At 41.7% G+C, this 16,405-nt stretch overlaps 1 protein-coding gene across 1 annotated transcript; it reads right to left on the minus strand.

Moving 5' to 3' along the window:
* Positions 1 to 568: 568 nt before the first annotated feature.
* LOC132999214 (metal transporter CNNM3-like) lies at positions 569 to 15,905 on the minus strand. The gene is given in 12 exon segments (XM_061068950.1): positions 569 to 4,359; positions 6,024 to 6,150; positions 6,926 to 7,056; positions 7,264 to 7,360; positions 8,548 to 8,717; positions 9,311 to 9,469; positions 9,556 to 9,699; positions 11,740 to 11,897; positions 13,125 to 13,301; positions 14,648 to 14,982; positions 15,074 to 15,854; positions 15,856 to 15,905. Coding segments are annotated over 12 exon segments (2,379 nt in total). The 3' UTR covers positions 569 to 4,309.
* Positions 15,906 to 16,405: the final 500 nt, after the last annotated feature.

Consider the following 16,405-nt stretch of genomic DNA (forward strand, 5'->3'; position numbering starts at 1 on the left):
CCTATTGATAGTATTACAACTTGATACAGAGTAGCAGAGTACTTTTGTTTGTGCTGGGATGATGCGGGATACTTCGGGTCAGCCTGTCTAATACCGGACACAGTTCGGCACAAATATGCAAGAGCACAGCTCTAGGGAATCTAAATCAGCTAATTAGCGAGTCTTCATCATTGGTGGGGAGAAAATTGTGGATTTTAATCCTTCCATTCACATAGTCATCTATCAGTGCCAGCATCCATCATGCAAACTTTCTTGAGAGTGCCTCAGTAGTATTCATGCTTCGATCAATCAGACTGAAATTGCTAAATTGATAACAGTAATTTGGAATATCTTTACCTCCACCACTGGTGACAACCTGGTTTGTGTCACTAGTTTTGTGGTGCTGCATCTCTCCCTGGGAAAATGGGATATGCATGTGAAGTTACACTTGAAGTACACTTGGAGGCACTTGAACAGCGTTTCACCTGATTAAATCATGTTGTTCCAATTTATAAATATATATTAAAAAATCCCATCTTTTTATCCGCCTGTTTGTATATGCAAAACAAAAAAGACAAACACAAAAGACTTATTTAGAACAAGATTGATTTTATTTCCTAAGAAACTTGTTTAAGTGTTAAATGCATTGGAGTCATAATGCACCCAAAACTGGCAGCATTCCCAAAACCAAAGTTATATTTCTCTACAAATGTGACCTGAACATAAAGATCGATCGATTTAACTGTTTAGTTCTCAATAACTCATCATTGTACCTGAAAAACTGAGATTTGCTTACCTATAAACTACAACCTCAAATTATATTCTATCCAAGCAGTCATATATATATAAACACACAGCTCTCCACATCATCACCCCCCAAAAATACCTCTGTCTTCATCAGTCTAATAAGCACAAAGTAATAATTATCTCTTCAACATTCAGTCTTTTGATACCATAAAAATGAACTTATTACAACAAAACAAAATAAGCAAACAGCTGAAAATATTTACTTAGAATCAGTCATAAAAAATTGTGACAAAATGTGGTAACACTGAAAAAAATCAATCACACATGGAATCAAAAGTTGGTAATGTAACAGCTGGTGCAGAGCTGACTCAAACAACCCAAGGTCATTTTAATACAATACTCACATGTCATACTGTGAGAATATGCCAAGACTGCACTGTAATGGCCAAAAAAGACACTTAAATTTAGCAGAGGGAAAGTGTGTCTTCAAATTAAATGGATTAAATTCCATAATAAATCTGTTTAAGTGTTAAACTCCCTTTTTCGCCTCGCTGAGCCACGTTGCAGGGTGACTGTTTCTCTACATTCTCTATGAACATTTAATTGAGCATCCTCCATGTTGCTAAAAGATCATTTTGTGGCCACCACTTGGACTTTTTAATTAAGTTTGGATTAGGGGACTTTGTTAAAAACATCCATCAGGGTTGCTATTAGAGGTGGGGATCTTTGGAGAAGGAATCAGGTTGCAGAACAGCAGCTAATGTAAAATGATTTGAAGCATCTGCTCAACATTGGTGGCAAATGTAAAAGAATATGAATTTGTATTTGGTCGTTTTGCATTGAGAGGCATCTTGGGAATTGTATTTCTTTTACAGGCATTAAACAAGGTTTGGACTGATGATTCAATCGAAATTTCAATCCACACCATCACTCTAATATTGTCCACAGGGGACAATGGTTGTGGCTATGTGTGCACACTGTACACGAGTGGTGACGCATCTGAATATTTATCATCAAATTATTCAAAGTGCTAAATGTATGACTTCATAATACTTCCTTGGGTTGGGCAGTTATGGTTGGGGCTTACACAGAAGTTGTGGTTCAGTGCTTCCGCAGGAACTAGGGCGTTAGTCACTGGTTCATGTTAAGATGACAGGAGACACTCCATCATAACACCGGACGGACTGACGCAAGTCACGACTGTTGTAGCTTTGGCTAAAGTCATCAATGCTACAACAAAGGCTATGTCAGCTAATTTTGGAAAAACACTGATAAAACTTCACACAGCAACTGAACCGTGTGGAGGCCACGTTATTATCTGAGTCTACATTCCTGCTAAACTCTCTCTGTCACTTTTAGAATAATTTCTGTGTTTTTTTTCCCCTCAGAGCTTAGGGTAATGTTTTCAAATGTATTTGTTTTGTTTTGGACTATTTGCTATAATTTTAGGCTGCAAATTCTTACATGTGAGAAACTGGAACCAGCTAATTTTTGCTTGATCAAATTAAACCATTAACTAATTGACGATTGAATAAGTGCTATTTAATCCATAGAATTCCTTCCAGGACACATTGTCTGGAAGTGCACGTTTTATTCTTCACATTTATTGATTACTGCCTTTGAGCGTGGACAAGACAAAGTAGTTATTTCCCAACATACCCCTCATGTTAAACCTTTGGTGTATTTTTGCTCATTTTTATACAGTGCCGTCAAAGGAGCCGTTCCTAATCCTGTATGAACGGAGTGAATGTTTACAGTGACCCGGAACTTTCACAAGAGTCATGGCTTGTGAGTATTTCATTAAAATACATTTGGAAAACCCCAAAACAATTTTTATTAAAGCACTGGTTTATTAAATGGCTCTAAATGCCTCATTAAGTTCCTCCTCATCAATATTACATTAATATACAAACACAGGAAATTTTATTTAGAAACCATTTCTAACATAGTCCACATGTGTACATGCAACAATGACTTGGATGACGAAAGCTTAAAATGCATGTTTGGCTATTAAACACACAATGTGTGTAATGGAGCTAATAATGACAGGATGCTTGCTTGCTGACATGTACTCGTGAAATATTGCAGAATTTCGCACTCACACAGACTCACAAACAAAGAGAGTTGTGAAAATTTATTGGAATGTTAACAAACTCAAATATGTGAGAAATAGATCGGACTAGTTCCTGGGTTTAAATCATACAGTCGATGGTTTAAATGACTCAATGGACCACAGATTCAGGGTTAGTGAAATAGCGGTACCTCAATGTGCATAGGTCCAGTATAAAGATAAAGTGTAACAAGGGTATAAAAAGAGTATTTTAGAAGAGAGAAGTACATTTGTAAATACTTCGTGCATTCAGATAAAATACTTTTTTGAATCCAAATTATTTTAGAGTGGGTATGGCTGGGTATCATTTCTGAAGGTTTTGAGAGTCAACACCAGCGCTGATCCAACAACAGCAGATATCATATGACAAGTACAAACATGTGTAAGTAACATTTGTTATTAATATGAAGGAATCTGTTGTTTTATGGATAAATACTTTTGCCATCTTCTACCGTGGGAGCTTACGGAACTCAACATGCTGACCAAATGGATTTAATAATTGTAAAAAACAATTCTAACCCTACAAACATGTTGTCAACAACTCTTGATTAAACAAGTAGTTTTCAAATGTTAAATGTTTCTAAACAAATGCAGCTGTACAAGAGCATTGCAAATGATGAGTAATTGCCTGTCACAGTTTTCTAAATCCCAATGCGACTTCTTTACTATTTCAAAACTGAGGAGCTAGAACCATGGAAGGTGGCACTTTTGCCTTAAAATGATTAGAATTATGGATGAATGGACTATGAAAATAGTTTGTGATTCATTTTCTTTTGATAACTTGTTTGTCCTCTAATTACAATATTGTATGAATTACCACACTTAGATCCATATTTTGGCTGTTTTTTCCCTAGTTTGGGTCACACCTTGAATTTTTACAGTATAAACCATCCGCCATTGTTTCACGGTTCAAACCTTTTTGGCCATATACACACTGTCCGCCTGACAGAATTGTGACTGTAGGATATAAAACCCATATGTACCATAAAATAGCTTAAATGATTGCCAGTGCACAACTTTAATGTGCAAATCTGCATTCAAATAACTTGAGTGTTTTTAAGTGTCTCAAACAGACGGATGCTTGAGTACACACCCACAAACACACACAAAAAACCATACACATACACATGTAGCTTTGGCACCCAGACAGGAAAAAGTGAGGAATGGAAATTCTGAGTTTAGTGTGAAAAACTATACTTGTAAGAAAGGTAAAGCCAAAATAAAGTGTGTGTTTGTAAAATAGTAATTCAAAGTGTATAAAACAACATAAAATAATAATTGCAATTGAAAACTTATAATATAATGGGCTAGAGATGAAAAGTGTGAGCAGTGGATCAACATAAAAGACAAAATAAAATCACTCTTACTCCAGTCATGTCCAAAAACTACGTTCCAGCCATAGATGATATATATAATATATATAAAACACAAAGAAATGTTTTTTTCTTTTTACAGCGTGCAGACAGAACTGCACTACCCATGAGCCTCCTCTTCTGTGGAGCTTTCTTGGGCTCCGCTCCCACCTGTGGAAGCCGACCAATGACAAGAGAGCTTGGGGTGAGTGGGGGGGAATTGCAAACACATGTTGTGGTGATGGCAGATATTTAAAAGGAGGAAAAGACAGAGTGACATTTGCTGGAGGTGTGGAAGGTGGCACAAGGGAGACAAAGAAGGGCCAGAGTTAGAGGAAAAGATAAAGTTGTTGCATAGAGAGCTTGAGTCAAACCAGAAAGAGTTTTAAAAACTTTTTTTTCTTCTTTTTTTTTTAAATGAAACGCAATGTCTTCAAGACCTCATCAAAGAAAATGTAATACATTTTCAAATCAAACAAACATGTGTTAGGGTTGGGCAATGTGTTTTCAATAATTCGCCATATTCATATGTAATTGGGGAATGAAAAAACTAATTGACAAGAGCTTGGTTTGTCTCTGAACACTTTTGTGCCATCTTGTCTTGTCACTGTGGTTTGTGGCGTGCCGTGACTTGAGGTGATGTAAGACGTCCTCAGAGAGACACATGGGAGGTCTGCTCCAGTGTTGGATTGGATTTCTGCTCTGAACGTTGCTCACTTGAGCACTAAATGTGACTTAATCCGCCACTGAAAATAGTCTAATAGGCAAATGCACAAAGTTTGTTTGATTCAAATCTGACATGACACTATGAAATTAATTTAGCCCCCAAATTTATGGGAAATACTTGAGTTTTTAAGGCCTAATTAAATAATTATTTGCAGTTCAAGATATCTTACCTTAAATTAATGATCATCGAAAATGAATTTATTGTGTAAATTAAATCAGAACTCAAACTCTACTCAATTAGTTTTTGTTAAATTAAAGTTAAGGGGGTTGTTTTAGAGAGGTTTCATTTTCAGGGTTAAGTTAAGGGTAATTATTTGAAGGGACTGTTGCTTCATCGTGTGATCATGTGACCAGTCCTGTCATATAGGACATTTGTACTGGTTGCAAGTGGTCTGACAAGATCCCCATATGGACGCCAGAGGACATGTTAAACACCTTCAAGTCGTAGTAATATCTGTGGGGGTTTTATGGAGGGAAGTGAAACAGATCGGACATGCAGTTAATGAAAGTGTGAGAGACCACGTCTGTCTGAGTTTACAAACCCAACAGGTTCGAGGTGAGGAGTGGGGAGGAACGACAGAGGATGAAGAAACAAAAGAGCCTCACAAACAAACACACACACATCTACGTGTCGATTGTGAATCTAGTAAAGCACTTTCTCTCATTAATAAATAAAAAACAGCCACTGAGACTGTTGATTTGAGAAGGTACAAGGGTGTGTGTGTGTGTCTGTGTGTCTGTAGGTGAGTGTGTCTGTCCTTAATGTGTGTGCACAGTCTGCTGTCATGTTACTGACAGGCTGCATTTCATACCTCATGCAAAAAAACTACTAACAGTAGTTCTCAATGGTATCAAAGAATGAAAAGTTTACAGGAAACTCTGGACGAGCCAGAGGACAGAGGAGACACGGAGGCACGCAAGGAGGAGGAAAAAAAGAGAGAAAAAATCATTTTAGTTCAGCTGAAGGCAAACAGGAAGGTACATTCCTAAAAATCCTACAAAGACGTTTGTGAAGGAGTGTGATTTCTAGCATCAGCAGTGACTGTTAGCTTAGAGATCTGCTGGGCCGGTGGACCCCGGGGGCCACACGAGGTTTCCAGCAAAGCTACCTTGTGTGGTGTTTCTGTCGTTGAGCAGCTTGGTCTGGCTGTTGGGCAGGATCTTAATCTCAGGTGGATCTGGACTCTGGCCGACGCGAGACGCCATCAGAGCGTTCAAATACTGGAGACGTGTGACCTGCAACACATTCAGAAAATGAATTTGGGGGAAATCACAGCCACGTTCACGTTCGTGCACACACACCGCACATGCTCTCGCCTCTAGGCTTTGCCCAAGGGGCACGTGGCGACATCAGCCAGAACTCAGGATATTTGACTCAAATGGAGTACATTTACACCATGTTTTTATCCTAAATGTCTGCTGTGATGCACCAGGAACGCGGCTTCAGAGTAGGATATCAGAGGACGTATAGGCTAAAAACATGGTGTAAATGACGCTTTTTCGATAACTATTTGAATGTCGGGGCTTAAGGACACTTGGATGACACCACAGGAGCAGTATGGAGGCATTTTCATTTTGCCTGTAGTTATTTTACGTTAAAGAATTGGTCCCCAGTTGTTTCAATTGTATTGAATTTACCCCTGGTTCTCCAGAAGTATTTCTCCCACTCCTCCAATGGCATAGTGGCGAGAAGATAATCAGTGAATTTCCGTTTTTGGGTGAACTGTCCCTTTAATACGTTATCTGTAACTGCAGTGGGCAACAAAACTTTTAATCACGTAATCCTTGTTTTCTGCTTCAGGTGGAAGCAGAGCTGTACATTAGGATTTAAAATCAGTCAAAAGTATTAATACAGCTGCACATGATATAACACAGTGACCCTCCCCCCCTTCTTAAACAAAACATTTTGATAAGAATGACGCTATTTTCCGAATGAAGACAGCTTACTGTATATCAGCCTTTAGTGGGGACAACTTACAGCGTGAAAACACACACACACACTGTTACACACCCGTATGAGCTGCAGGTCAGTGAGAGCTCGGACGGTGTAGTCAGGACAATAACTGGACGGGCTGGCTGCGTCTGCTGACTCAAAGGGATCCCTGGGAGATGTAGTCTGTGTTGATACTGGAGACTGGTGCACTGTAACATCACATAAATACATAGTCAGCACAATATTTGCCAACACATCTTTGTATAGATCTTCTGTATAGAACCAGTTTTCTAAAAACATTACGACATCTCAATAGTGATTTTAATTTATCATGTGTTACAAGTCTTCACAATCTCATATTGAGAAAACATATTTGGGATTTAGAAAATCGAAATTCCTGCAACTCTTGACCTCACCTGAAGATGGTAGCGTCAGAGCAGAAACGCCGTAGTAAGTAAACGCCCCATTTTCAAACTTCAGCCCCTCTTTTCCGATCTCCACCTCCACACGGCCCTGAGAAAGAGATGGTGTCAATTTTTTATGTTATTATTTCAGTGCACCTCTTTATGTTAAATACAGAAAATGAGAACTGTGAGCAGGTTCCCCTGTACGTGACTGTGCGATTACTACAGTGTAGGCCTGTGTGGTCAGTTTTACTGCAGGTTTATCATAAAATAAATACAGAGACTCCTGTTAATGTAGGGAAGGATGGTGTCATCCAAACTATGAAATAAAACTTGACCAGACCACATGAACCTGATGTTGGCGACAGGTTCAACTGTTTAGGAACTGACAGGATCTTTTCCTTATCAAGCATTTGTAAGCGGTATGTCAACATAGTTGTTAGCAGATCTATGTGCTTTTAATGTATTTATGAGCACCCATAATTCACGAAGGGAGGCTGCTGTATGAACAGATAATGAAAATGTAGTAAACCACAGTTAGTTAGTATTATAATAATAATAAAATACATCTTTCACAGGAGAAAAACAGTGCTTGACAAATATTGCAGACTAATAAACCACTGTCTGTGGTTTAGGGTTACTATGTAACTATGCAAATTGTTTAACTACCATGATTCTTATAACCTCTGCCAAAGAGGTTATGGTTTGGGCCCTGTTAGTGGGTTTGTTTGTTGGGTTTGCTTGTTAGCAGCATTACACAAAAACCTAAAGGCCACCACAGGTTGCTTGGTATGACGTTATTTTTGTGCCGTATTAGTGAGCGCACAATGGGACTTTCCCCAGCGCGCAGCGGCGCTCTTGCAAGAACATATTTCCAATTATTTGAAGAGTCAAAATCGTTACATATAAGCCAATTGCTCGAGTTATATGGAGATATGGCCTTCAAAAAGCAACAGCTCTATAATACACTAAACTAAATAGTAGAGACTGTTAAATAGTCTTTAAAGTTTATTCATATTTCTATTGTTGTTTCCTTTCATGTTCTTGTCAATGTCAATTGTCAATTTGTAAAAAGTACACAGTGTCAACTCGAGCGAGCGCTCAGGCAGGGTTGAGAGCGCACATGAGATGGGGAGAGAGCAGGGATGTGCTTCGATAGTCCCACTGCACGCTCACTACTGTGGCACAGGAATAATGCAAAGCTTGGAAAGTTGGGAAAAAGTTACTAAGAGAAATACTTCTCCGTGAGCTGATCCTGATAACACAAAGCAAAAGCGGACATGAACACGCTCGTACCTGCAGCAGCAGGATGAAATAGTCCACCGGGTGGTTGCGGGTGTAGAGATAATGGCCCGGGCTCAGCCGCTCGCTGGGGTCAAAGTGCACTTCCTGGTTTACGCTGGGGTGACGGAGCAGGTGGAACAAGACCTTCTCAGTCATGCGTCCAGGGCTGAAGTGCTCCACCTCTGCCAGGGGTGGGGTGGGGGTCAAGGGTCAGAGAAAAAGATTACAATGTAGTTGCCGGTTGGCTAGTGATGGTTTGTTGAAAAAAACTCTCTTGACCTCAAATCACTTCAATTTCAGGTTCTCAAGTGAGGTGTAGAGTATTGATGTGTGTATGTTGCCAAAGGTAGGTCCAAAAAAGATTTTATGAATCGATTAATAAAGTTTAATGACTATTTTGAAAGCAGCATGTATATACATTTCTAAACTGGGAGAAAGGATTGAAATTTGGGTCATGAATTGTATTTTTTTTGTTAATTTTGTGGGACAGTTGGAATCCTTCAGGTGAATGACCCGGTTAATGACATGACACAACCAGAAGATGAGTTGAAGTCAAATTGAGTTGAATTAAACTAAACTGAAACTAAACTATTTGGCTAAGAAAAGAGCGGCTATGAACAGGGAGGGAAAAAAACTCAAGCTAAAGATCCCGATAATGTATAACGGAAACATAATCATTACATGTGCTGTCTTACTTTGTGACTTAGGTTCATGGTCAGGCATTACACGACTCAATCTTTCCATGCAAGTAAATGTTCAGACAAAAATCCCAAACCTCTGGACAGGAAGCGGTGTGTAGCCAGCAGCAGCTGCGGCGAGGTGCGGATCTTGGGTTCTCCCTCGGGAGGCTTGAAAAGAGAAAACTCCTCGTGAGCGCTGCGAGGCTCCAGCAGAATCTCCAGCTGGGGGAGAGGGCGCATCACTTTCCTGTCCACTACAGGGGACGGGGGGGCAAAGGTGTTAAAAGTCTCAACAAAAATATCAGATGCTAAAGCAACAACTGTGTTTATGTAAACTTACAGTAACCGTCAGATTCATCCAGGATCTCTGACTTGATGATCTCCTCGATGACGTCCTCCAAGGTGACCAATCCCAGCACCTCGTAGAAGGGATCTCCCTCCCCCTCGTTGTTCACTTTCTGGACGATGGCCATGTGAGAGTTGCCTGGTATGAAGTGTAAAAAGGTCAGTGGTCAAATCACAGAAACCTTCCCTGTAGTACATTTAATTTCAAAGAGATCAGTCCTCATTAAAGGCTTCATCTGAATAATACAAAAACATTTTCAACTTAACCTCTCGTCTGACCTTTGATTTTAAAACTTTAAAACTGAAAGTCCTGGTCACTCTGGATTAGTAGGAGAGTAAATGAGAAGGTTTGGAGAGTGAAATGTGAAGCTTTTTTATATGATTTAAGCAATTTGCATCGAAAATTACACTAATTCTGGGAGACAAACATGATGCTGCATGTAATTTTAGATTAAATGTGATTTAATACATCCCGGGGATAGCATTTCTAGCAATCAACTTGAAATTCCTCCGTGTGGTTTTCTGCCTACCACAGCAAGGGCAGTTTAGGTGTATACATTTTTTTCGAGACTCAAATGAGATGACAGTGACCTTTGACCACTGAAATCTAGTCAGTTCATCTTTGAAAGAATTACCTCGGGACATTCTTTAAAAAAGACGTTTCTCGAGGCTGAATGTGTTTTGTGAGGTCACAATGACCTTTGACCTCAAGATTCTAATCACGTTGATTCCAAGTGGACGTTTGTGCCAGATGTAAAGAAATTCCAAACATGAGATCACCAGGACATTGACCTTTGACCTCCAACTACAAGATTCTAATCAGATCATCCTTGAGTCTAACTGAATAACTGTACAAATTTTGAAGCCATTCACTACACATGTTTCGTGAGATATCGTGTTAACAACAACGTGATGGACAACCAAAAAACATAATGCCTGCTGCCACTTCCTGTCCTCAGAGGCATAAGAAAGCCCTCCATGTTTATTTCCAAACTTGCCTAAGAACCACCAGGTTTTACCTTTTTGTCAGTAGCAGGTTCATCTAGTGAAAGCTGTCTGTACATCCATGGCTACATTGCAAACAGGAACATCTAATAGCTAATTCGCCAATGTTTATATCTGTGTACCACTTTGACATAAGATATACAAATCGCCTGCCTATCCTCAGCAGCTCTTTTCAGATCAGGCGGTCTTTGGATTTGCCTTAAATCACTCTGGATTGGTCTGGATAGGCTGACCTCATCCTGAACAGATCTGATCAGAAGAATCCTCTTTGACAAGACATAAACAGCTTCATATTGTTCTCTGCTGGCTGTTTCCAGACTAAAAAAAGAGTGTTTATTACTATGCAGTTATGTTCACAGCACTGAAAATTATTTGTAAAGATGTTGCTGCTGAGTTTCTGTCTGCATTGGAAAAAGTTCTAATTCACACACACACACACACACACACACACACACACACACACACACACACACACACACACACACACACACACACACACACACACACACACACACACACACACACACACACACACACACACACACACACACAATTCAGCTCCATGTATTGAATTTCATGAATGTAAAAGCCTGTACAGCTGCCCCATTCAGGTATTGTTAACTATACGTAAATCAATGTTAAAGGTTGCAAAAGTTACAACATGACTGCGTCGGGCCTCATAAGCTGCTTTCAGACATGCACTGAACTCTGGAGAATCTCCCGACATTCCCCAGCTGTGCCTGAGAACGTAAATGTCGGAGCTAGAGCCTCCGGACCCCTGGTCAAAACTCAGCAGAATGTCAGAGTGAGTGGATATGAGAACACAGCAGGACGATGATTCTAACATGCAACAGCGACAAAGATGTCAGGAGAGTTTTTTTTTATAAGAGCCAACGTTGTCAAAAGGTTTTGCAGCATAATTTCCTGATTTTTTTGTGACATTATTTATCATGTGATGGCAAATTATTTTCAGATCAACATAAGCTTTAGATTGTCTCTTCATTATGCACAGTGACATCTTAGGAAATGTGTTTTTGGGGAAATATTTGTGTTGACGTTCGTCATCTGGAGAAACCCCCCCCCTGAGTAATATTCCCAAAGAAGCTTCTGCTTGAGCATCTGGTAACGCCCTTCCTCCCGCCTCCTGTAAAATCAGATATGAGCATGAGCACACCTTTCTTGAACTCCTCCAGCATGGCGTCCAGTTTGGTGTCATTGAAGACAAAGTGCAGCGGGTGATTGTAGAACTTGGTGATGGTCGTCATGGGGGTGCAGTCGTCTGGGTCCACCAGGGCCAGATCTTTTACATACAGGATTTCCACAATGTTGGACCTGGAAGAACAAACACATGCTGATGTGTGGAAAGCCAAGTACACAACGCAAATGTCCACTGGCCCAATGATACTACATGCCATGTGTTGTCACTGAATGTGGAGCTGTTCTTGCTTTGTTTTTAAAATATCCCAGGTCCCAAGGAAAAATAAATGTGAGGCCCCCAAAAATTATTTTTATCAAACAATAACAGCTTCTGTATTTGTGGCTCGTCATTATGAGAAGTTCAGACATTGCACTGCTCCATGTTTTTCTGTCTAATGGCAGCAAGTCCTTCAGGCTTTGTAGCCTATTGTCATTGTGTGATATTTAAATTTAGATCAATGTTAGATATCAGATAACATTGACGCTTTGGAAACAAATGTATTGTAGGTTAAAAAAGTACTTGCAAGAAAACGGGTGGAAAACAAAATTCCCACAGTTAAGGACTTGTTTCGTTTAATGTATAATATTGTTGAAATTAGCAAATGTTTAAACAAGTAAAACAACTCAAGTGTTTATATATGATATATTGTGAAGAGTATTGTAAATAGTGGAGTCCGAATGCGCTCTACTGTACAAACTGTGATGACACCATTTCTAAATCACCGTGAGCATATTTCTATGCATGATGTCATATAAAAAAGTATATTTGACAATACATATACATATATGCTGACACCTGCCTATCTGTGACAGGACAGTTGTGTTCTGGTGTTCAGACCTTGACTTTGTACATGACACTGAGCTCATTTGTTTGACATTTCTCAACTTTTTGAAGTTAATTAGTGGAAAGAAATGGGAGGCAGAGTTATTCCACAACAAGAGAACCACAAGACTGCAACTGATCATTTTTTGATCATTAAAACATCTGACAACTATTCCCCTTATCAGTGACTCATTGTTCAGAGGATATAATTTCCAATTTGAAATGCCCATGATCATTACCAAGTTAACTAATTCTAATTTTGCTTTTTTCCGAGAAACATTCGAAAAAGATGTTGATGTTGATCAGTTATCAAAATTGTTACAGTTGATATTCTGTCATTCATCTATTTGATTTGTTGATTAATCATCTAGCTTCAGCATCGATTGGTTTCAGGGGAAATGGTGACACTGCCATGTACAATGGATTCAAAAGAGATAAGAGGTAAATGTTGCAATTCTCGTCTGTTTTCATTGACAAAATACAGGTTTCAGGTTGTTAGGGACAAGAAGGTTTTGACGCGTTCTTGTTGCTGTACCCACTTCTCCTCCTCATAGATGGGCACCCTGGTGTATCCGCTCTGCATGATCTCAGACATGGTGGAGAAGTCCAGGACGGCCGAGCTGGGCAGCATGTAGCAGTCCTTCAGAGGAGTCAGAATGTCCTCCACCGTCTTAATGCGCAGCGTCCCGCGGCTGAACTCCTCCTTCACAAACTCACTGCACAAAGGAGACAAAGGCACGAGACAAGTGTCAAAAGTTATGAGACTGACATTTTTGTTAGCTATGAACGCACGTACAGTACAAGAATATAAATGAAAATAGAAATCCCTGTGGTCGAGAAGCTTTAATGTTGTTCAATATAAATATACACAGTATATATAGGAACATATGTATGTTTGTTTTAAGAATTAAAAAAATGATGTATGGAAACTGCTCTGAATCCTGAAAATTTAGATTGTATGACCAAGATCACATTAGATAAGTGCAAAAAAACTGAAAATTTAGAAAACACTTTGATTATATTTTATCATTAGAATGTGGACAATAATATCATTTGGGAAAGAATGTACAGGTTCTCATTGTGGTGGAAGTTCCTGTTAATGAAAACAACCGAAGTGTAAAACAAGGGGGCACTTGAAAGAGAGAAGTGTTTAATTATAATGATTATAAACGAATGAGGTAGATATACGAGTAACTAATAGTAAATGTGCACACGTATACAGTATGTATGTGAGGTGTGAAGTGTGTGGGTATAAGGTGTGCATCACAGTCAGCTGTGTGATACTCTGCAGATGTTTACAGTAACTACTTTGGTTGTGTGTCTGTCCCGCTGCAGAGAAGATGTGGTACTGATCAGACACCTTCCTGATGGAATGGAATACATGTAAATGTATCTCTAGAGCTGGTTCAGATCTGCCTTATCCCAGCTCTTAGCTAGGCGGCTATAGGCTGGATTGTCGGGGGAACACGTGGCACATTTGAGTTTCCCTTGCCTCCTCTTCCTCTTCATCACATTAATGTCTCATCAATACATGTTACTGACTTGACTTCTTCCCGGGAGCTCGTGTGCTCTAGCGTTGCAGATCCAGGATCACATTGTGGATCGTGGTGGCAGCTGATCCTAGATTATGAACTAGATTGATTGATATATAATGTGCCTACTCACATATACTACGTACTGGTTATATCTACTACAATTGTCTGCTCCCTCCATCTCTGTCAGGCGTTTTGCTTTTGCATTAAAACATTGATACACCTCTCTATAAATGTTAAAGTGTTTTCTCATCAATGTTGTAAATACTGTTATTTTGTTGATGTGCTCTGGGAGAGGAATCTGACTGTGTGAGGTTTCTAGGTTTCTATTTCCTCTATTCCTCTATTTCTATTTCCTCTGTTAATAAGGGTTTGTTGGTAGTTTATATTAACTCGTGTTGAGGGTTAAGGGCAGACTAGGGTATCACCTGTTTTAAGCACTGTGAGACAAATTGTGAGTAGGGTCTACACAGGCAGAATACTCATTCTTTTAAACTACATGTACAAATCAGCGTGTGATCGTATTTTACCTGTACGGATCATTGGTGCTTGTGCGAATCATCTCCAAGGCCCTCTCCCTGATACCACAGGTGCTGATGTCCCTCCTCAGGCCCAGGTCCAGGATCAGCCCCAGGGGGCAGGACAGAGGGCAGGTGAGCACCATACAAACCTGGGCCAGCCAGGTCAGACCCGGCGCCAGCTGGAAGCCATAACCGGAGCACACGATGTGAGGGACCAGCTCGGCCAGGAAGAAGACGAGGAAGCCACTGGTGAAGACTGCGGAGAGGATGGAGCCCAACGCCCGGTACAGGAGCACACCCAGGGCCGAGTGGCCCAGGACGCACAGGAAGAGCAGGGAACACGCCTGGGAAGGAGAGGGGATGGGGTAGAATATCAAGAAGCAGAACGGTACCTTCCTCTTCCTCTTCCTCATGTGTTCACTCACAGAAACTTACCAGGAAGTTGCCCCTCCTCCTGATTGGCTCCAGGCGCTTGGCGGCCCGCTTCTCCTCCTCGGAGCCGCAGCTGTGGAGGACATAGAGCTCCACCGGGTCCAGCCACAGCAGGCTGAGGTTCACGGTCCTCAGCAGCCCGCACACCAGCAGCAGCAGCACCACCAGCACCGCCAGACCCCACGGCGGGATGTAGTCCACGGGCAGATCCTTGGTGATGACCCGCAGTCTGTCCGGGCCCGCGGAAGCCCACTTCCCCCCCCTCAGCACGCACAGGTAGTGGTACGTCTGCCCTCCGCCGGCTGCCCCCGCAGAGATGCTGCTCCGCCGCACCGTCACCCGCACCAGCCCGCTGTGCACCTCGTCCGGGATGAAGTCCCCCTTCACCTGGAAGGCGGACTGCTGGCGGAGGGATTCCTGCCCGCACGGGTCAGGCGCATCACCCACCGCCCCGACGGCTCCGCCAGCTGCCCCTGCGAACGCCAGCCACGGCAAGCTTCCATTCAGATCCGACCCGAACAGACGGAGCGTGAAATTGGCTCCTTCTGGCGCAGAGATGAGCCGGTTCTTCATGTACACCGGACCCGCCGGCTGTTCCAGTCGCAGCCCCAGGACCGGCGGAGCTTCCTGGCTGCAGGCGCCGAGCCTGATCCCGCACAACAACAATACCATCAACAGGAACCGTAGACCTGCCAAGCTGGCCACCATATTGGAATTGGTCAGCCTGGCTCTGCGCGGATCATGTGACACACCGAGCCCCGCAGTAGCCCCGCCCACCTGGAGATAGCGGTGTCAGCCGGCCAAACAGACCGCAACTGCGCTGCTGGGCGGCCATTTTGGCTCCGCTAATACACGCGTTGCAGCGGGCCTTACGTCCATGTTGGTGCTGGATTCTGAATGTTTTTCGTTTTTTAACCACACCGCCCCTTCTCGCAGGCAGCCAATCAGAGCCCGTGTTTGTTCCCAGCCAATAAAAGCCGGTAAAGCACACGCATCCCTGTTGTGTCTCTTCACAACAAGTCATTCATCAACCTGGTCCTCTCTGTCCGAGACCTGAACAGCCTGCTTCCAACATGCGGCTCTGTGTCCGCTGGTCGGGATGGTTCCTCCACAGTGGCAGGGACATTATCTATTACCTAATTCCAAAGGTCAACCACCAGCTTGTCTTTGGAAACGCTTCATTTTGAGTTAATGTTACAGCAGCTGAGCAATGAATGACCCTGAGAACACAAAGAGGGCACTTGTTACACGAAGCAGCAGGAGGGTTCCCACTCCCACTCCATCCCTCGGAAGGCCCAGCCGCACCAGGAAGCGCTCCTCAAAGTCAATTTGTGT

This window comes from Limanda limanda, chromosome 1, assembly GCF_963576545.1.
Source record: "Limanda limanda chromosome 1, fLimLim1.1, whole genome shotgun sequence".
Lineage (NCBI taxonomy): Eukaryota > Metazoa > Chordata > Actinopteri > Pleuronectiformes > Pleuronectidae > Limanda > Limanda limanda.